Source organism: Manis pentadactyla, chromosome 9 (assembly GCF_030020395.1).
Source record: "Manis pentadactyla isolate mManPen7 chromosome 9, mManPen7.hap1, whole genome shotgun sequence".
In the NCBI taxonomy this organism is placed as follows: Eukaryota; Metazoa; Chordata; class Mammalia; order Pholidota; family Manidae; genus Manis; species Manis pentadactyla.
Window position 1 is genome coordinate 103,551,542 of NC_080027.1, and position 21,667 is coordinate 103,573,208.

The 21,667-nt window shown below is 39.6% G+C and overlaps 1 protein-coding gene across 11 annotated transcripts in view; it reads left to right on the forward strand.

Moving 5' to 3' along the window:
• The window catches only part of RABGAP1L (RAB GTPase activating protein 1 like), a 738,861-nt gene that overhangs the window by 701,343 nt on the left and 15,851 nt on the right, over window positions 1-21,667 (forward strand). For 9 of the 11 annotated variants that reach the window (XM_057507896.1, XM_057507900.1, XM_057507898.1 and 6 more), the window contains 2 exons: window positions 7,437-7,529; window positions 16,792-16,902. In XM_057507896.1, coding sequence (XP_057363879.1) covers window positions 7,437-7,529; window positions 16,792-16,902 — 204 coding nt within the window. Of the gene's footprint in view, window positions 1-7,436; window positions 7,530-7,716; window positions 8,025-16,791; window positions 16,903-21,667 lie in introns of those variants that run through there. The other 2 variants (XM_057507901.1, XM_036918112.2) reach the window with 1 other exon arrangement.

Sequence of the window (21,667 nt, forward strand, 5' to 3'; positions counted from 1 at the left end):
TGAGGAAAATAATCAGATCTCATCAACCATTTTTTTTTTCAATGTAAACTAGATAATTTTATTGAACCCTTAAAATTGGATCCATTATAATAGTCACATATTTTACAGATATACATGTACATATATATATATATATATATATATATATATATATATATATATTACATAAAATTATACAAAAAATACTCATAAACTATTGACCCTTGACCAACCTGGGGGTTAGAAGACTAACCCTCTGTGCTGTGTAAAATCCATGTGCAAGTTTTGACTTCCCAAAAACTTAACTACTAATGGCCTGTTGTTAACCAGAAGCCTTACTGATAACATAAACAATCAGTTAACACATATTTTGCATGTTATATGTATATGTATTATATAATATATTCTTAAAGTAAGCTAGAGGAAAGAAAATTTTTTCAAACTGTCGTAAATCTCAAAAAATTTTCCAGCATATTTTTGTAAAAAACCCACATAAGTGGACCCACACAGTTCAAACCATGTTGTTCAAGGGTCAACTATAGGTAAATATATATACATATTACATATTTACAGATATATATTTCACTGTTCTATGTAAAGACATATCTCCAGTACATCATTTTTTTTTTTTTGAGAGGGCATCTCTCATATTTATTGATCAAATGGTTGTTAACAACAATAAAATTCTGTATAGGGAAGTCAATGCTCAATGCACAATCATTAATCCACCCCAAGCCTAATTCTCGTCAGTCTCCAATCTTCTGAAGCATAACGAACAAGTTCTTACATGGTGAACAAATTCTTACATAGTGAATAAGTTCTTACATGGTGAACAGTGCAAGGGCAGTCATCACAGAAACTTTCGGTTTTGATCACACATTATGAACTATAAACAATCAGGTCAAATATGAATATTCTCATCAACCATTTTTTTAAAGAGTGATTTACTTTGCCCACATTTGCATCCATCAGTAAATATTGTTGTATGTTTTATTTCTGAAATGGAGAGGCCATTTGTCAAGCCCTCAATAACAGCTCTTACAAGCAAATGACCCATTGTTAAAATCTAGCACAGGGGAGATACCGATGTTATTAACCAGCAAGGAAGCTGATGTAAACGTGTCACCATGAAAATCCTCCTCACTGCTCCCCACCCCCTCCAACAGATTTCTTCTTGGCCACCCTTGTACCTTTTGTGAACCTCTCTTATGGCACTTAAAACTATGTGGTAATTAGACACATGTTTGGCCCTGTATCCAGACTGTCAACTTCTTGAGGAACTTTCTTTGCCACAATCACCTGGTCCCGGGCAGCAGAGCAGAGCCGTCAGTGAGGGCTGCCTCCGAGGCTGGCTGCCTGGGGCCTGCTTCTGACTCTTTACCAGCCCTATGGTCTTGGGCAAGTTACCGCTCTTCAGTTTTTTTATATGAAAAATCCAAATAATACTTACCTCACAGAGTTGTTAGGAGGCTTAAGTATAGACTTTTCTAAATTACAGCTTTAACACTGTCAGGAAATCCTCTGACATGAAGACATTCCATGTTTTTCCTGATCCAGAACAGCAGGGGCCAGGGCCATGAGAATCTATATGAGCACAGCGCTGAAACTGGGAGCCTCCCTTTGTGTCTGTTGACAGTTCTGCGGTGGGAATCCCACTTCTCTCGAGCTCAGACCCTTCACACTTCCCATCCTCTGGTGCCTTCCCCTCCCGGTTTAGAAAGGTGTGTGGGCATCCTGCTTGTCACAGTGACTGAAGGGCACTGCTGACATTGAAGCGGTGAGAGGATTAATGGGCCAAGGATGCTAGGGCCTCAGAAAGGGGTCACAGAGTCTAACCCCCACCCAAGGTGCCCCCTGCCTTGAGAAACAGTAGTAGCTCCTCGATTCTTTTCTTGGTTAAATTCAGAGTCAACTTTTCACAAAACTGATGTACTATTCCAGAAGATCAGCTTATGCTGAAGATCATGCCATCTACATTGCAGAGATAGGTCAGGCTGAATAATCTCCACCCAGGGCTTCTGGCATGTTGTCTTGTTTCCCTCCTTTATGTGTCTAAGTTTTCCTGAAGTTAATATAATCAGAGTGCTACAACTTCGTTACTTAAGAGTTCTAGTATAACACGAATTACAATCCAGAGTTGAAGATGTGTGCTGTTTCAAGGTACCTGAACACCTTGAATGTTAAAGGTCACATTTGATAATCAGGAAACCTAAGCAAATCTTGTATGTAAGAGGAGAAGAAATTCAGGTATTAAAAGGAGTATTCAAAATAATGTAAAATTAAAGCAGTAATATAAAATAAGGCAATAACCCAGGTAGGTATGATTAGTGAGGTAAAGATCATTAAGGGAAGCTCATCTAAAATTAATTGATATGTAACAAAAATTTATATAAGTGTATGATTTCCATCAGTCATACATAAAAAGAAGGAATACATGCTTTAAATGACAAGAAGAGGGAGAGCATGGGAAATAAGGAAAGTTGCCCCCATTCTTTTTCAGTCTTCCCCTCCCGTGTCTCCAGCTGAGACCAGCATGATTAACACTGGGAGAGAAAAGCAGGTTAGTACAGTTGTGCTTCCTCTGTGCCTGTAATGTTGAAGGTCACTGTTTAACGCTCCCCACTACTGCCCTTTCCCTTAAGCTCATTGAGCTCTTTGCTGTGTATTTCCTGGTAACAGGTGCTTAGGACCCATTTTCATCAGTAATGGCAGGTGACAGTACTGGCCACCAGGAGGGGAGTTAGGAAAGCCTCCTCAGTGGCTTTGTATTACCACCCAGTGAGTATGATCCTCAGGGGAATAGATGAAAAAACCCTTTGATTTAGTGCAGTGGCCTTCAGACTGCTGGTCATGAAATCATTTTTAGAAGGTCTAAACAGGCATTTGAAAAATGCAACATGGTGAAACATAATAGAAAATAACAATGGACATCACACAGGTCTGCAGCATGAACTGGGGGCAACTGAACAAATAGCACAACCAGTTGTCATTAGTGATACAAGAGGAGTGGTAGGAAGGGACTCAGTGACTCTGCCTGGCTGGGGTGAAGTTGTTTTTGTCTTTGCTTACTGCTATGTATTTTGCTGTTCTGGAATTTGTAACACAAGTTTACAAATTCACTATTGGTTGTGAAATGAAGGGCAGGGAAGTTTAATCTTGCTTTCAGCAAAAGTGTTAAGACTTTCAACTGAGATTTGTTTGTAAGCAATAGCTCAATTAATAGTAGCTATTGTTTATGATATGTTGTATTAGGTTCCTATTGTCACCATAACCAATACCTACAAATTTAGAGGCTTTAAAGAACATCGATGTATCATTTTCAGTTCTGTAGCCTATAGTCTAACACGGGTCTCAGTGGGCTAACGTCAGTGTCAGCAGGGCTGCATTCCTTTCTGAAGGCCCTTGGGGAGCATCCATTCATGTCCTCATCTCTCCCGGCTCCTGGAGGTCACCCACAGTCCCTGACTCACAGACCTCTTTCCCCCAGCCTCAAAACTGGCGACATCCAGTTCCTTTGGCTCTGCTGCTGTCGTCACATGTCCTCTGACTGAAGTCTGGAAAAGTCTTCTTTTAATGTCTTGTGTGATTCATTGGGCCCACCCAGATAATCCAAGATAATTTCCCCATCTCAGATCCTTAACCTTAATCACATGTACAAAGTCGATTTTGCCGTGTAAAGAACACCTTCACAGGTTCTGAGGAGTAGAAAGCAGACGTGTTTGGGAGGCTGGTTTTCTGCCTACCCCAGTTGTCTGTACTGACTCTTTCAAATTGATTGTTTTCTTATAAAGTAAATTTGGGTAAGAAAATTAGTTGATTTAAAGAACACATAGTAAAATGTGTTTGGAGATGGCAAAAATAATGGAATAATGGTATTCAAACGACTTAACATTTGGGAAACACTTGTCCTTACAGCCCAATATCCAGAAAGGAGTACAGGCCAGAGAGACAGTAGACCCGCCCATATCCCAGATTCTCCGCCACAGCCAGCTGGGCCGTCTGGTGCTCTAGCCACAGGGGTTCAGTTTCCTCATCCTGAAGAAAGGGATTGTACCAGACAGTCTCCAAAGGTCCCTCCAGCTTCAATATGAATTCTGTGTAAATGGTCGTGTTACGAACTTAAGTGTCAGGGCCGAGCACATCGTGAAATATCTGAATATCATAATGATGAAAACACTGGTTCTGTCTTAAATGCTGCCTTCCTTAAATGTAGTTGTCAAGTCCAAAATGTTGCATCTTGGCTGATTACTTAAATGATGGCGCTCGCACTCAATAAGGGTTGTCTTGCTGGGGTGGTTCTACTTTCTGGTTGTTTTTAATAAATACCATTTTGAACTGTTGAGTGCTTGTTATCAGTTGTACTTATCAAACAATTGTGGATTCTTGGAGGACATTTCCTGTATTTAGCCAAGTATGAGGTATTGGACAGGCAGAAAAGAAGATGGATGGTTAGTAGAACTGGACTCCAAATTAGGTAGACTGTTAAAAGGATTGAGGGTTCTTAACACATTCTTCAAGTGCACACTTACATTACATTTATTTAACCTAAGAAGTGAGATACTTATATTGCTCCTAAGATAATAGATTGTTTCAGTTTTAATAATTCTTGGTGACTTTTTGTTCTTTTGATTAAAACTGAATGCTAAGAGGTTTTTCTGTCTCTTTCTCTGGTAAGGAATAATCTCAAGTTCAATATTACATTCCCTTAAGTAAAATCAATTTTGTTCTGAAATATAGTTTTAAAAATGGCAAGTCTGTTTTCTTTGGTTATCTCCTGAATATCAGGAGTTTCATCTCAGCTGTCCTTCCTCCTGCACCCTTTCCCCATTTCACTTTGTTCCAGTCACAGGTGGATGCTCAATATCGCCCCACAGCCCAAGATAAATAAGCTTGGGAGGTTTCCTAGCAACATACTGTTCTGGGAACCTGCTCTGTTTCCCTGAACAAGATGAAGCCAAACATCCCAGAATCTCAGCCAGATGGTAAAGGATCAGCTTACTGAGGGTGTTTAATGCACTTTTAAAAAATTTTCCTTAGAAATGAGCCTCAACATAAGTAGCAGGAATGACTTTTAAAAGGACACTCTTTTACATGTAAAGTATACATATACATATACATATATATATATAAGTAATAGATTGAATTCTTAAATAGTTTCAGAAATTTTCTAGGAATAAGCTTACTATATGTAGTTCAGTTCTTGGCAAGTGGTTCCATTTTAAAACCATGTAGAAAATACTTGCATATATAGGACAGATGTACATCCTGGTACCCACTGGTGCGAGTGTTCAGTTGCAAAAACAACAAAATACTTGTGATCTTGTGGGTGAGTGGCTGCTGGAGTAGACATGGTATATAGCTCTCAATTCTCCCCTTGACCCCCCTGTCATACAAAACACCTGTCACTGCTTAAAACTTGGAGATTTCGTTCCTTTTTTCCTCAGCTTCAGGGCTACTTCAGTGCTAATGATTTGCCCCTTCATCTGGAGAGTCTGTTTTATTTCTCCAGAGTGTAGGAATTAATACAGAGAAAAGAAAATTAGAGGAAATTGAGGCACCTTCAAAGACAAGAAAAATAATGTGGCTGCTGCTACTTTGTTAGCACATGGTCGTGTGTATTTTCCTTGTTGTTTGTCCGATGATTTTGAGGCCACACAGCTGGAAGGTGGTGCTTCCCTCCCGATTGTGCTCCACTGGTCACAGTGTGCTGTTGAAGGTCTCTGGAGATGGGGGAATAAAGGATTGTAGTTCCTCATGACGACATTCAACAGTGGCTTTGCAGTTCAGTTACACCCTGGAAAATGTCCTTCCTTTTTGTTTGGGGAGACTCTCCCCCATCAGCCAGATGAATATTGTCATCACGTAGTTGTTGAATGATTTAGACTGTCTATCAAGTTTGGACTAAGTTGGTAAAACTTGCCAGTAGTGGTGAGAAGCAGACAATCCAGGACTTCAGAGTGCTCCAGGATGGGGAGGACAGAGCAATTAGAGAAAGCTGGGGAATGGCACGTGATGTCTTTGCTCTTTATTGAACAAATTATCTGGCTGGATTCCAGAGAATTAACACTCACCAAGAAAACCATAAGATAATTTTATAGTCATTCTGGGTGCTTTGCATTCTGTCTTGCTTTCTGTCATACACATAGTACATGTTGTGTAATGCCATATTTTGAACTTGACAAGAAACAATCTGTTGAGGGCCTCATATGGGCCAAATGACTTTGGTAGAAGTACAATGACAGATACTGAGGGGCATCACACCTCCTCCTTGCCGTCACTGAGTCCCCAGGGATTCAGCAAAATAGTACATTTGTTATCTTTTTAAAAATTAGTTTTTTTCTTAATTTCCAGTCACTTAACCTTTAGGACCTTAACACTGAGGGAAGACTTTGATGTCTAAAAGAATTATATAATTTTTATTGTCCAAGGAAAGCCTGAAAGCAGACTTAATCTGATATAAATGGACTCTAGTAGATAATAACCCATTAACTTTATTGAATATTTAAAAATAACTTTAAAAAGTGCGTGCACCAGGCATTATTTTAGAAATTTTACTTATGTTATATCCCTTAATTCTCCTGACAATCATTATGAAGTAGAAATTTATTTGCCTGCCATTTTATAAATGAAGAAACTCAGCCTAAGAGGGGCTAAATACCTGTTTGCCAAGGGGTTTCACAGTTAACAGAAACATAGTAGGCATTCAGACCCTGGCCTATCTAGTGCCAAATTCTATGACCTTTATACTATGCTATACTCATTTGTTTATTATTTTTAGAATTCAGACATTCTGTGAGATTCTAGTCTTTTTTCAGGAAAGAGTAGACTGCTGTCTTTTAAGGATAACAATTTTAACAAAAAATAGAGAAGTTGTTTAGATGATTTTCTGTTACATTATATAGCACAATGGTTCTGTATGCTCTGCGTTTTCAGTGATGAACTTTAGAATCTTCTTTCTCACTGGTATATTAACTCCATTTGAAACAATTTGTTGCTCAGTTTTTAATTTGCACAATTATTTTCCCTCTCAACACGGTTGAAGCCTCTGGGTGAGTTTTACTTAAAGGTAGTTAACAGAATTAATAGCACTGTTAAATACATTAACAAGAATAAGGTATGACATATCAGCAAGATTATAGAACAGAGATAGACAAACTACTGTTTTCCTAAGTAAACTTTTGGAACACAGCCACTCCATTTTTTCATATATTACTTATGGCTGCTTTTGTGCACTAACAACCGAGTGGAGCAGTTGTCACGTAGCCTCTATGGCTGACAAAGCCTAGTATGTATACTGTCTGGACCTTTACAGAAAAAGCTTGCAGAGCCCTGCTCTCTGATCTAGATTTCTCCCCTACTTTGAGTTGGGGGTGCTCCATTAGAATCAGAAAACGCATCAGAAAATGTTTTCCTCAGTGACCTCTTTGTCTAACATGCTCTTCCTCTAATCCCTGCAGGTACCAACCAAGAAGTTGAAGAAATATGAGAAAGAATATCAGACCATGCGGGAGAGCCAGCTGCAGCAGGAAGACCCAATGGACAGATACAAGGTATGGGACACGGGGGTCGCCCGTCGGAGCGGAGTGCCTTCTTCATCCTGCACAGCAGTTGTGGAGTTCAGTTCCCTGTGTTCCTTCTCGGTTGATTTAGACATTTTCTGACTATGCTAAATGTCCAGGTATGTTTTCATTGCAGGAGACTGCTGAGTTGCCAACCATAATATTTCTTTTCTTTCAGTTTGTATATTTGTAGGTAACTCCACCTGTTGCATTTATTCTGGGGATCTTCATGAGAAGCTGAGAGAAAGAGAGGGAAAGAGAAAGAAAGAAAGTGGCTATCAACTACTTTCAAAAATGAGAAAAAAAGGAAAATGGCAAAGTACTGTTTTAGCTGTGTATGGTCACATCCAGAGAGACTTTTAGAAGGTGAACTGTTCCAAGACTGGCACAAGAATGTTCCAGACCTCTGTCTGTAGCAAATGTTAAAAATACAAACTCATTTGGAAGGAAAAATAAAAAACCACAAAGGTGTATTACTCACACTGATGGTGTTTGTTGCGACATTTATTTCCACAAAAGAATGTATGGGTAACGGTATGTTTCCCTACAGTATGCAGTTTCAGAATCAAAGTTCTGTTTAATATCTTCGTTGATTGCAGTATTTTTAAAACATGAGCCCTTTCCCAAAGGTAGACCTCTTCAGTGGTGATTAGCAACACTGTTCCATGATGGAGTCTTGGGGAAACACTGCTTTCTAACTTAACTTTTTCCAATATTACTCTCCCTCTTCAATGTGTTTTAATTCTTCAAATTCCTACAGATGGTTAATGGTTCCCTCCCTTGTCCACATCAGTTCATTAAGATAAGAGAGTGTTGTATTTTTGCCATACATACCACCATTGCTGAAATGTCCTGCCACAAAAGGTGCTGGAATAGATCATCGATTAAATCCCACAGTGGGATGACTTCCACTTTGGTAACTAGGGCTGCCTTGATGTGGTCAGAGAGCTGCACATGGGCAGCAATAGTTGCACAGTGCTTCTTGTCTCTATTGCTAAATTGAATAGCCACGGGGGGTTCACAGAGGGTCATGGTGGAGGGAGTTTATGGGTTTGTGGTCAGCTGAGTTCAAATGCTGACTTTCTTTAAAAACAAAACAAAACACAGAACTTGGAATCCCAGTTGGGGCTTTTGATCCCTATACCATTATTCAGCATCTTGGAATAGTTATTGAGCCGCTTCCTCATCCGTGTAGCATATAGTGTATAAACATCTTGAAGGATTGTTGTGAGGATGAGGGATGTTGTAAGTTAAGTACCTGGCAAGTAGATGGTATTGAATAAATGGCTATTAGCCTTATTAGGCCTATTGCCTCTAATTACCCAAGTATTATGAAAGTATCTCTTTATATGGATCTGCTCTGCCAGCCCCTCATTATCTTCCTCCTATTTCTCCCAGGTTCTAATGATAAGTTCTCCCAATAGTCTAACATCAGTGTGTTTCTTCCCTTGTTTATAGAACTGGCTGAAGAACGGACAATAAAATCTCACATACTGCTGCGGTAGATAACTGTTAATACATAAGGTGCTCACAGAATAAGGCCTAAAGCTAATTTCCACTACCACCCCTGCCAATAAAATCAACTTTAATTTAGCTCATGTAGCATACAACTTTAGAAATACTTGAAGGTAGTAATTATAAAATATTATTAAGGTCCAAAATGAAGCTCTCCTACTGCTTGTATTATTCTAATGTTCTTATTGGGGCCATCGTTATGAATAAAATCTAGGAAGAGTGCTTTAAAATAGAAGAGAGGACAAGGAAAGACTCAAACTGTATACTTAAAATCAGTCTGGCCTGAACTTATTGTTAAATCCTTTTTGTGTCAAAGCAGGCATGTGTAACTAGTACAATACATATTATCTTTTAAAAAGTACTCATCATTCATAAGATTATAAGTGTATAAAATCTTTACTGAGAGGTCAAAGTAGAATTAAACTTTTTTTGTTTTTGTTTTGAAAACATTACTTTTAAGTTTGAGTTGTGGTTTCTTGTTTTGATGCATATCAGATACCTTCTATAGCTAACTTCTTTTGTATTATTGCAATAGCTTATCAATATATCCAACAACTAATATCTCTATGCTATTTTAATAATGTCCAGACATTTGTACTGGTGATACACTTGGTAAAGTTATAGTCCTCAAATTAGAATCACGTTTTCAAGGTGACAATTGGCAACATAGTTTCGAACCATCAACAGATTTGTTCTCTCAGATATTGAGTATCTAGTTTAAGAAGCAAATTATAATTATCTTAAAGGAGGAAAGTGTCTTAGAAAATACCTCTTAGCGTCTTGTAAATTTAATCCTGTCAAAAATAAGATCTGTGTCCTGGAAATGTTCACTTTTTATTTCATTGAACCAACTTTGTGAATATACTAAAACCACTAAATTGTACATTAAAAAGATGAATTTTATGGCATGTGAATTATACCTCAAAAAAAAAAAACAAATGAAATATTCCAAGAGGATTGGCATCTAGCCCACCATGTTCCTTTTATAAAGTCACACCAGAGGTCAGACATGTGAAAGGTCAGACCTTTGTGTCTGAATTGTAGCTACTTAATGCCTACAGATCCTATGTGTACCCACATTTATAGGGGAAAGGCCAATATAGTACATTCATTTTCATACCTACATATATATTCACTTCATATATATACACATACATGAACGTACATAAGTCATGCAGTTGTATACATACTACCTATACTACCTGGTCTTGGCATCAGTTTATATTTGAAACTCAGCAAGCTCCGTAATGACTGCTAACAGCCTTTGGTGTACTCTTTCTGTTTATCTTCATAATGAGACTCCAAGACACAGAAAAGAAACTATTAAAAGAAGAATGTAGAATATTTAATTTAAGCCTCTTTTATTGTCATTAAGCCAAACCTGTATAGAAGCATTTATGCACTCATATTTTGGTTTGTAAATTTATTGATTGATTTCAAATGAAGTGAAGTACAGTATAAAAATTTATGTGTAGAAATACATCATTTACATTTTCATTTTCATACAAGTCCCCAGAAAACAAACATTCATGAATATATGTTGGTGTTTTAGTACATCTTAAAAATTAATAGCCAAGCCCCTAATAAGCATTTACCAATTTCAGAAATTAAAATATTTTCTTTTTAAGGAGATGAATTGTTTCCATTTGGGGAAAGTTGGTTTTCTAATGATGTAATCTGTTGATAGTATTTTATAGAGAACTACAGCCTTCATCTACCTCTGGAAGATAATATGCTTTTTTTTAATTAAAGAACTACTTGCACAGATGTGGGTTAAGCCTCAAAAAGCACAGCTGATTAATTAAATTCAGTGAATCTCCCAAAGCATAATGAGTGGTATGTTATTACCTGGGCAAATCCTAGAAAGAGTCAGGAATGCTTAACCTCTCTTGGGTTTGGTACACAGATAGTATTATAAATATGTAATTGCTATTTGAAATATCTTATCCATGCTCAATGTAATTAAATTTAGAATGCTTAACTTCATTTTGAGAGAGTAATTTTTTATCAAAATTTAACTCAAACAGGAGGAAAATGATTCCTCTGAGTTTACAAAAAGTTTTTCTTGCACATACTAATTTCTGTAGAGCAACTGGCCTTGCATGTAATTTAAAATTAAGCCATTTAATTATACGTGGTAAAAACAAAACAAAATACTTCAAGTAAAACTTATTTCTATCTTTGTGTTTCTAATGAAAAAATTTAAACCAATTTTGTTTTTAATTTGACAAGTAGAGAAATTTAAATTCTGCTAAACTGCTTACCTGGAAAAAAAAAAGATTTCCCTTTTTCTTATGTGGTGGGCTCTTCCTCACTCAGGAAAGTCAAGATAAGTGAATCCATCCTTGAATAATTTGTTTCTACCAGTGGAAATGAACTTACCTTTTATTACTTTACCCACATCACAGAGACCGTTGGCTTTTGGAAATATTTATGTTATGAAATAATAAGCTTTTAGTGAATAGTAATAGTCGAGAGGATGGTTTCTATCTGCCTGAGATAACTAGTGATAAACTTGAGAAGGCTGCCATTCTGACCCTTTGCACTTGGATGATCTGGTGAACGGAGTGGTGTAGGATGGGGGAGAATGCCACCCTAAACCCTCTGGAGGCTCCTTGAGCAGCTTAGCTGAGACGGAGAAGATGGTTTCTCAACATGCTTGTCTGCTGATTGAGTTATACTTAATCCTTGGGGAAGGTATACATTTCATGCCTATTAAGAATTTCTGAGCATGTATATTGATATCTTCACAATTCTCTAAAACTTTTCTTCAGTTTCTAGTAAGTTTTGCTTCCTGTTTCTATTACTGAGAAAACTACATCATACTAATATGTTTCTACATCATCTGTAACGCATTTGCTTTAAAAAAATTTTTTTTGTGTACTAGAGTAGAGCAGAAAGGTGCCAACCATGGCTTAAGGGGCCAAATCTGGCCAACTGCTTGTTTATATAAATGAAGTTTTATTGGGACACAGCCACACCCATTTGTGTACTTACTAGCTATGACTGCTTTTGCATAACAATAGCAGAGTTCAGTGTCTGAACAAAAACCATATCACCCAAAAACCTAAAATATTTATTATCTGGCCATTTACATTGTAAGTTTGCTGACCCCTGTGCTAGAATATAATCTAAGATTCTCTAAATCCTGAAAGAAATGCAGTCTGGTTTGCCAACTGCCAGTTAGTTACTACCGAGACGATTTTGTTTTCAATCTGACATTTAAGGTTTTCAAAATTTCTACCAGAAAGATAAAATTGGATATGTTGGGTGAAGAAAGAGCATAAAATGATTTTTAATATCCTGAGTTTCTTTTTGAGGTCTTCATTTAGAGACAATATAGACATTTAAACATTTCACCTTTAGGCACTTGTCTTTGAATGCCAAAAAACCCTTCACTGAGATTTGAATATGATTTTCGTCTCTTTTGAAAGAGATATCCAAAGGAAAGCATATGAGAGTTAAGTGTGTATTGCTGATAAACTTGTACTTTTAGGAAAATATTTTCTCCTGACCTTTAAGTGTCTTTGAAAACATGTGCCAAAAATTCACTCTAGCAACAGACAACACATCCCAAATACAGATCTAGAACTTATAAAGCCACTCCTTCCCCATCATTTTTTCCTTTAAGGCTTAGTTTATTTTCTTGAAATTGCCAGTTCATATTTCTCTGGTTTCTCATCTTGGAATCAGTGACAGTTACCATCTCTTTTACTGCTTCACCCCAACTTCAGCCCTTAGCTACAAAGGAGACCTGGGATCCGTTTTCTTTTCATGAAGTCCCCTACCCAGCAATTTCATTGAGTGGCCTGAAAATGAGCTATTTTGCAAGGTTGCCGACCTTGTCATATAAGGAAGTTCCTTCCACCCAACTTGGCGAACACAGCATAAACAACGCACCCGGTAGCTGGGAATAGTCCCCAGGCCGCATGTTCACAGACATGCAGACTGCAACTGCACTGCGCAGAGGGAGGAGCCTTCATGTATCAGTCTTCCTGACTTGAGACTTGCCCAGTGGCTAGTGAATGTTTGCAGTTTTAGAGTATAAGACAGTCCAAGGAAAAGCAAAATACCAAATAGCATTAACAAGTGTCTGTTTTTGTTATTGCCATTTCCTAACTGTATTAGTAGGTGTGCAATTTCATTTGATACTCTTTTTTTTTTTCAATTGTCTTTGTACCTATGATTGAAAACGGTAGTTGGTCTGTGACTTTTGAGGAGGTAAGTTTTTCATCTGTGTATGTCTGTGCTATCAACGTCTGTCTTTGAAAAATGCAGTATCCTCCTCCCAAAAGTTACTAACTAAACTTTCCCAACTGTCTGTCCTCTATGCCAGGGAAGGGAATCAAGGAGGAAAGTTGTCTGCTTTTTGCTCAGGGGTGTCATTTGTGTGAGATGGAGGATATTTCAAACAGTGCAATGTGAGTTACAGGGTTGTGTAAGCAGCATCTCCTACAGTCTTTTCTGAAAGGCAAGGGAAGCAATTTGCCTGTTTTGTTTATGGGCTCTGAGCTTTCGGCACATCTGCTTGTGCAAATTTAGGGCAGGTGAGTGTCTCTGGACTGACTTGAAGTTAACGGGGCTGGCTTCAGCCTCCCTTGGATAGGCAGTCCTGGCCAATATTTCAGAGTGAACCAAGCAAAGTCACCAGCTTCCCCAAGCCCTTCAAAACTCCACTTTCTTCACTCTGGTATACAGGCAAAAACTTGAATCAGTCAGTTGTGAAAAGAGTTTTAGCTCCTCGGGGAAGGCTGGAAGAGACAGCCAAGCAGTGAAGCTGCCCTTTCACCCTTGGTGAGCATGGGCAAGTTCGCCTTCTGGACAGTCTCCCTCTCAGCAGCTGTGACTCGCCGCCTTACACTCGGTGGCACTGGAGGACTCGGGGGGACGTGTGCCCCCACCCCACCCCGGTTCATGCTTTGGAGGACGATACTGCATTTTTGTCCCCCGGCTTGCTTTCCCATGTGTCTGAGTGCAGATCAGGCATCTCACACTGCCACCATGCTGCTTGCTTTGCAGACACGAACAGAAGCTTCTTGCTAAAGCAAAAGCCAGTAGGTGTGCCCCTTAGGCTGTTTGGCTTTTATTGACTCTCAGACATTCATACTTTCATCCAAATCTTCCCCACCCACCCGTCCCCTTAGCTGTGTGTCTATAAGGAAGGGTTCGAGTTGCAGGTCACTGTAATTGGGAAGTTACCAGTCAGAAGCAGAACTCACCTCTCTTGCTTATAAAATATAACCCATCAGACATTTATCTCCAGGCAATTGTGAAGTAGCCTCCCTGGTGTGTTTTTTAAATACTTAGAACAAAGTGCTTTTCCATGAGCAACGTGGGCCCTTACCTGGAGGTTATGGTAATTCAGCCCTCAGTGTGTCATTGTGGCCTGAGAAACTGGTGTAGCTGCAACATTTTCACTTGTGCCAAATGCATGTCGTGTAAATAATAGCTGGGGGCTTTGTGCACCTTGGAGTTCTGCATGTGGAGTTTCAGTAGAAATAGGACACTTAACTCAGAAAGAGGTATTGAAGTAGTTTCATCCTGGCCTCTTTTGAAGGGATTTATCAAGAAATGAGAGCGATCTCTTCAGTGCCGACAGTGTGCGTTGGGAAATAGGTTCTGATGAAATTGCTGGGTGTTTGCTGCTCACTCCTTGGCAAGGAGGACGTTTATTGGAAAAATTTCTGAAACATTTTTTCTAATACTTTGTCAATAAGTATGTGAGTTGTTTCTACACAAAGGGGTAAGATACATCAGAATGAAAGACTGACTTAATGCTAGCCCCTGCTGGCATCCGCATTACTTAAGGAAAGATTGATAATTGAGCTGTAGACACCTGGCTTTTTTTATATTTTAGTCTGTCCTCTTATTATGCTTCTGTGGCAGGGTAGAACTTGTGTAGACTGAGGGGTCAGACAGAATTTGAGGAGTACAATTGGCCCCTACAAATATGTACAGTGTCTTCTCAGGAATATTCTGGGAAAGTTCCTGGCAAGGCAGTGCTTTTGAGGGGGTTACATTGTATCTTGATCACAGGGGAAAATCCAGTACAGTTTTGCATAGAATATGTGCTTTGCACAGGAGTGGACTTAAAAAAATTCTCCTTTAGGCATTTCATCCTTTCCAGTAGAATTCAAATTCTGGATCACTTTTTATTTTTTAAACAACTTTTTAAACTTCTTTTTTAACACATGTATTTTATTATACAGTCATTGTAGAAAACTTAGAAACATTTTAAAGACAATAAAAATGATCCACTACTCACAGTTTATGTTATTTATGTTGTTACAAAAATGGGATTTTCCATCAACTTGTCTTTTTATTTTCTACAACATAAGTATTTCTAATGTCATTAGTAATTTTTCACTGCTATTTTCTATGTCCTTCTACCATGAATTTATTTCAAAGGACTTAAATAATCTGGGATTGTTTTTATGTTTTTCAGTAGCTATCTTTTTCAAAAGCATTTTGATGTTCACCAACTATCTCAGTCTACCTTTTCCAGAAGAGAAGACAGAAATAGACCCTGTCACAGTGCAGGTCTGTCCTCTGGCTTCTCTGGTGGCCCTATTTCAGGACCCTCTGCCTCCATGAAGGTCTAAAAGAAATTAGGTTTTCCTTTTTCCATATAACAAACCTTGGGTTGTCCCAGAGGAGCTAAAATCCACCTCACCCCACCCACTGTGCAGTGAGACACTGCCTTCCAGGGCACGGATGTGTCTTCTGGTTGTGCAATGCTGCTGTGTCTGAGTTTCTGCCGCCCTTGCAGAAAACACTGGTAGGAGTGTCAGTCTGAAAAACAGGAAGGTCTCATCACATCAAAGTCTTTCCTGTCAGATCTCTTTTGAGTCCTCTGTAACTGCTAATAGTAACAAAGAAAGTGCTTTTGATATTTGGACTGGAAGACACTAAGTCGCTATTCTGAAAATAGACATGAACGTACAAGGTTCACCATGGCTAGAAAAGGGGAGACCTTGCTTCGTAAGAATGTGACTGCGGGCTTTCATCATGTAACTTTGGTTTCAGGTATTTCCTGGCAGTTGAAGGGGGGAGAAAAACAGCTCAGCAATTTATTTTACCCAGAATCTTTTAATCTGAAGTTTTGAAAAACCAAGAGAAACATTTAGAAACATTATAAGGACTGTTACTCTAACACAAAAATTGTTCAGAAAAGTAAATGTATTTTTACCCAAAAAATAAAAATGTCAGTTGATCGCAAAGTCATGGGCCCAGGAATCCAATTTAGTGCTCTTAAATATATTTGGTTAGTTTGAACCCTGATATTGGAAAAACAATTGCAAGATATATTTAGTGGGTCCCCATTTTCACCCCTACTGCGTCTCACTGTTTCCTTTGGGGTCAAGCGTTGGATTACCGTGCATGCTTCAAATAAAGAATTGCCTGTGTCTGTGTTCTAGGTCTGTATGAAAACCTCACAGGACGGGTATGTTTGGAAATTTTGCTATTTGTGGTGTGTTTTTTATAATGAAGTCTTGTCTGGAGGGTTTCAGGGAAAACTGTAAGTCTCACTGGGTGGAGCACCACGTCTGCACCGCTAGCTTAACTCACTGTTGTTTCCCGGACAGCTTCCTGCCTTCCTGTACCTCCTGCGCCTTCTCTTTTGACACCTTCAAACGTTCACTTTGTCGTTGCTTGTAGAACCTCGCCAGTCCCATTTGTTCCTGCCAGGATTTCCAGGCACTAATGCCCACCTCTGGCTGTTGCTCTTTTTCTGCAGAGGGAGAACCGCAGATTACAGGAGGCCAGCATGAGGTTAGAACAAGAGAATGATGACCTCGCCCACGAACTCGTAACCAGCAAAATTGCTCTGCGGAATGACTTGGATCAGGTAAACCTGTCACTCACGAGGTAGCGATAAGACCATGATGCCCACATCGAGGGCAAGGAGCAAGCCACACTCGCCACAGTCCCGCTGGGCCCCCCTCTGTCCTGGACCCTGAGCTGCTTGACAGATGAATGGGGGGTGGGAGGGGGAGGGGACTGCTTGTGCAGCCCGAGAGGGTGGGAAATGCAAGCCTTTGAGGTAGGTTCGGGTCATTTCCAGACAGCATCTCCAACATAGTTTTTTATGCCTCTAAACTTCTCTTGTGTCTCTTTGTGCTTTTCCTAAACCAAGGGGCTGCCAGCGTAATTACCTGAGAGTATCAGTCACCGAGCATATATTAATGCCATTCTAAATATTGGCAGGCACTTTACTTTTTGTTCCATGAAGAGTTCTCATCTACAATAAATGGGAAGATTCCATATGAAATATGCACATTAAGATATATGTACTGTTGGATTGACAGGCATCCTCGTGGCTTAGAGCCAAGACTGCCTGGGAATGTATACCCTGGCATTGCCATTTACTAGCCCAGTGACCCGGGGCAGTTCTTCACCTAACTATAGGTACAAAAAGGGGTCTATAGGAATGGCATGAGAATTAAATAAGGCCAAGCACTTCAGTAGTATGTGTTTAATAAACATTAGCTGTTGCTAGAAAGACCTTAAACTGCTTAACTTCCCTTGTTCCTTCCAAGTACTGACAGCTTTAGGACTTCCTGTGTTCTGTTTCCAGTGTTTTCAAAGGTAATTGGCAATATGGAAGGAGTCTTCTGCAGATTTAAAATTATCACTGTCTTTTCTTTAAAAAAGCAAATCTTCCCAGCAAAATGGTACAGGGTCAGAAAAATTGAGACTTATACTGTTGGATATGTAGAAAAGAGGTATCACCTGTGCTCTCACTCTTCCATGACAATATTTAAAATGCAGACCCATTAATAATAGAAAGTTGATCAAATGTTTAAAATTGAAGGAGTTATTTCAGTGTTTAAAAATGGTCCCTCCACAATGAACAGCTAATTTCGCAGCTTGAAGTTTTAACCATAGTAAGATGGGAAATAAGACCCCTGGCAAGGAGAACAGAACTAAAGCGGAAGAGGAGGAAGCCGAAGGAGTCAATACTAAATGGAGTTTGAAACAGAAACAGAAACTGCTGCTTGGGATACAGGACGTAGAAGGGAGAAAAAGTGGCCCCGGTTGGAGGGGGCGGGGAGGGGGCCCCTTTAACCTCAAACCCCAGTCAGCCAGCCTACTTGGATGTTGTAGGAGGTGGTATGAAAAATGTGTGACTAAGCTGGAACCGAGGGAGGCAGGGAGGTCCCCGTGCAGTGCGGCCACGCCCAGCCGGCCTCTGCCGCACGGTTACGCCCTCAGAGACCCAGGCGTGCGTCGGTACCGTCGGGAAATTCTCGGTGCTTCCTTAGCTTTACAAACAGCCTCGAGGCACACTTGATTCTGCCACTTTGAATCTTTTTATCCATTAATAGTTTTCTTAAGATGCTAACTAAATGAGGAAGGTTTTAAATGAAAATTGGGAATGCAGTGAAATGGAGAAAGTTGTAATTTGAAAGTTGTGTGGCAAATGTATTTGATAGTATATATAAAGCCTTTAAAAGATTTTAAAAATAGTTACTGAGTACCTACTTGGCACCAAGCACTATATTTAGCAATTTATTAGCATTATCTCATTTTATCTTCCTAATGACTTCATTAAGCAGGTATTATTTTAATCTTCCATTTTACAAATGAGGAAACTGATATATATATATATGTGTCTTGGAAAGTCATCCTAAGAAAAAGATTTGGTCAAAAATATGTGTACAAGGTTGTTTACTGCAGTGTTACTTATAAGAAAAAAATAGGAATAATGTATGTGTTCAGTAGAAGGGGACAGTGAAAGCATATGTTTTTGGAATCGTTTTTAAAAAACAATGGGGAGGTAATGATATAATAATGTTTTTTTAAAACTGAATTTATCTGTATATAATGTTTGCATCTAATTGCAAGGGATGTGGCTGGCATAGAGTCACACATAGGAAAGGAGGCTAGAATAAGGCTCCACAGAAAAAAAGGCCTATGAGGAAATATATCAAAATGTTATGACTGGATATCTCTAGGTGATAAGAATAAATCTAATATGTATATTCATCTTTATACTTTCATTTTTTTCAATTATCTTTTATAAGAATACCTTAAATTTCTAAACCACCCTTGTTTAAGTCATAATATACATTATAACTTTATAATCACCAGAAAAAAACATAGTTAAGAATTTGTTTCACCACCAAGAAAATCCGTTTTGTGGACCAGTCTGGAATGATGCTGTACTGATTGGTACTCCTGAAGTAACTGATTATTCAATGCCTCAGTACATCGTATAGATACTAGACCAATCCCTGAAGAAACGATTATTTCATTCATTCCTTCTCTCTCCTATTCCCTCCCTTCATACCTCTCTCCCTCTTTTTCAAAAAGTAGATAAGACCCGGCCCTCTGCCTTTTGAAGCTCATTATTTAGATGAAACAATAAAAATTGCCGTTCCATGCAGATCCGCCAACATCTGATGGGCAGCAGGGTGTATGTGCCTATAACATGCCGGCCCGCTGTCTGCAGGGCAGGGCCCCCCCTCAGGGGAGGTACCCTGGGCCCATTCCCTCGTGTGCAGGTACTTTTCCATTCCCAGTTTACCAAAATCAAACCTCTTTTTTAAAATAACAACACTTTGGCAAACATTAGACAAACCTGAGAGCAGATGGCATTTGAAACAATACAGAAAACAAACAAACACTAATTAAGTAATGAGGTACTTTTAAAAAATAAATGATTCCTTACATTTATCCTTTTGGGGCCTGCTGCTCGCTCCTAGCCCAAGGCTCTTAGTTTTTCTCTCTGACAGAACCTTCTCTTTTGACAACTCTCCCTCCCCCAGACTCCTTAAGTAAGGACTTCTCAGGGATTAGAAATGTAAAATATAATATGTCTAGATATGCTGAAGAATTTAAGAAGCTTGTTACTGAATGGCAGGGTAGCATTGACTGTTCAGAAGTTTACGGAAGGCTAAAAGTCTGAGTGAATCTCTCTTTAAGAAACCAAACTTAGAAAACATTTATTTCAGTGTCATTATGTATATTATAAAAGGACTATTCTCTTCACAAAATGGAAATTGCCAGTGTACTGGAAGAGGAGGTAAGATGGTAATCTTTTTTATTAGCAGGGCTGTCACTCAGGTATGGCGGAGAGAACTTGTAGGGAACAGATTTGATTAGATTTTCAAGAACACGGAAATGCTCGGCACAGCTGCTCCTGATTCACTGGGCCCCTGCATCAGAGACTTTGGGAAGGGTCTCCCTGCTCTGTGGGTAACTTCAGTCGTCTGGCTTGTAGATCTAGAATTCGTAGTTTTGAATTTCCATAATCTACATCGAATAATATAACAATTCAAGAATACTTAATTTACAAAATGTATGTTGCATTTGTTGAGGCTCACATCTGATTTTAGGGTGTTCTTTCTCTGTGTAGATTTCCTGCCTAAAATCTAATGTATCAGAACAAATTTGAGCGTCAAATTAGAGAACAAACTGAGAGGTTTTTTATCTTAACTATCTGACAGTTCCAAATTATCTGAAAACAGAGCTCTAACCCCTGGGATATGGGACATCGGGAGCTAAAATACAGTGAGAACAGAGAAGCTGGAATGCAGTTTCTCTGCCAGTACCCAGCAGACTGTGCTGGCCTGGCCATCTGGACATGTGGGAGATACGGCGAAACACAGACAGAAGGCCACCTGGCCCGTTCTCACAATTACTTGGATAGCATTTTGCTGCTGTCAGCCAGGGATAGCTTCTTCAAATAGCTGCCTCCTCTCTGTCTGTGGTTTCCTCTGCTGAACTCATCCTGTGGCACTCAGCCACATCCCCTCCACACAGTCCACTTCTGCAGTGCCTCAGAGAGCCCCATCCATTCACTTATCAATATGGAGTGCCTTCTGGGTACCTAATGCTGGATGCGGTGCTGGGATAAGCTGACAAGTGGATCCTGTCCCCCAGAGCTTAATGTCTAGTGGGCCAGACAAGTAAGTCACACATGTAATTTGTTGTTACAGATTGTGCTAAGTGCCATCCAGGGAAACATGAGAGGAGCTGATTAAGAAAGGGTTGAGAGGGACAGGGCTGAGGTCACAGCTGGAAGCTGAGACCCCAAGGGTGCGGCAAGGGCCATGGAGTGTAAAACACACTCACGTTAACTAAGTTAAATGGATACACAGTGCTTTCCTCATCAGCGTGGGCTCTGTATCTAAGCTAAGGCCAGAGGACTCACCCTGAGTTTTCCTTGGCCATTGTAGAAATAGGGTCCTGTCCATTTGGATTCCGTTCATGTGGCCGTCTCCGTCATGGCATGTGCGTGCTCACCGTCCTGTGTGAGTGCCCAGTGGCCGGTTTCCTTACCGGGTCTTGGGATTTTCTCCCCTGTTGTCCATGGGTCAGCCTGTCTGTTACTGCTTTCTGAATCCACGTGCCCCTGTGCGCGGCCAGTGAGAAGCTTCCATGTGAGCCTCCACCCATTCATCCAGTCCATCCCACAGTCAGCTTGAGTGCAGTTGTGACATCTGAAAACGTGGGAGGCATTCAGAAAGAGCATGGGCTTTGATGCCATTCAAGTCTGAATTCAGACCATGACTCTGGTAGACGTGCGCCCCAGTCGGGTTATTGGGCCTCTCCTAACTTTACCGTCATCATCTGTAAAACAGTATGAGGATCAGGGAGGTGTGTGC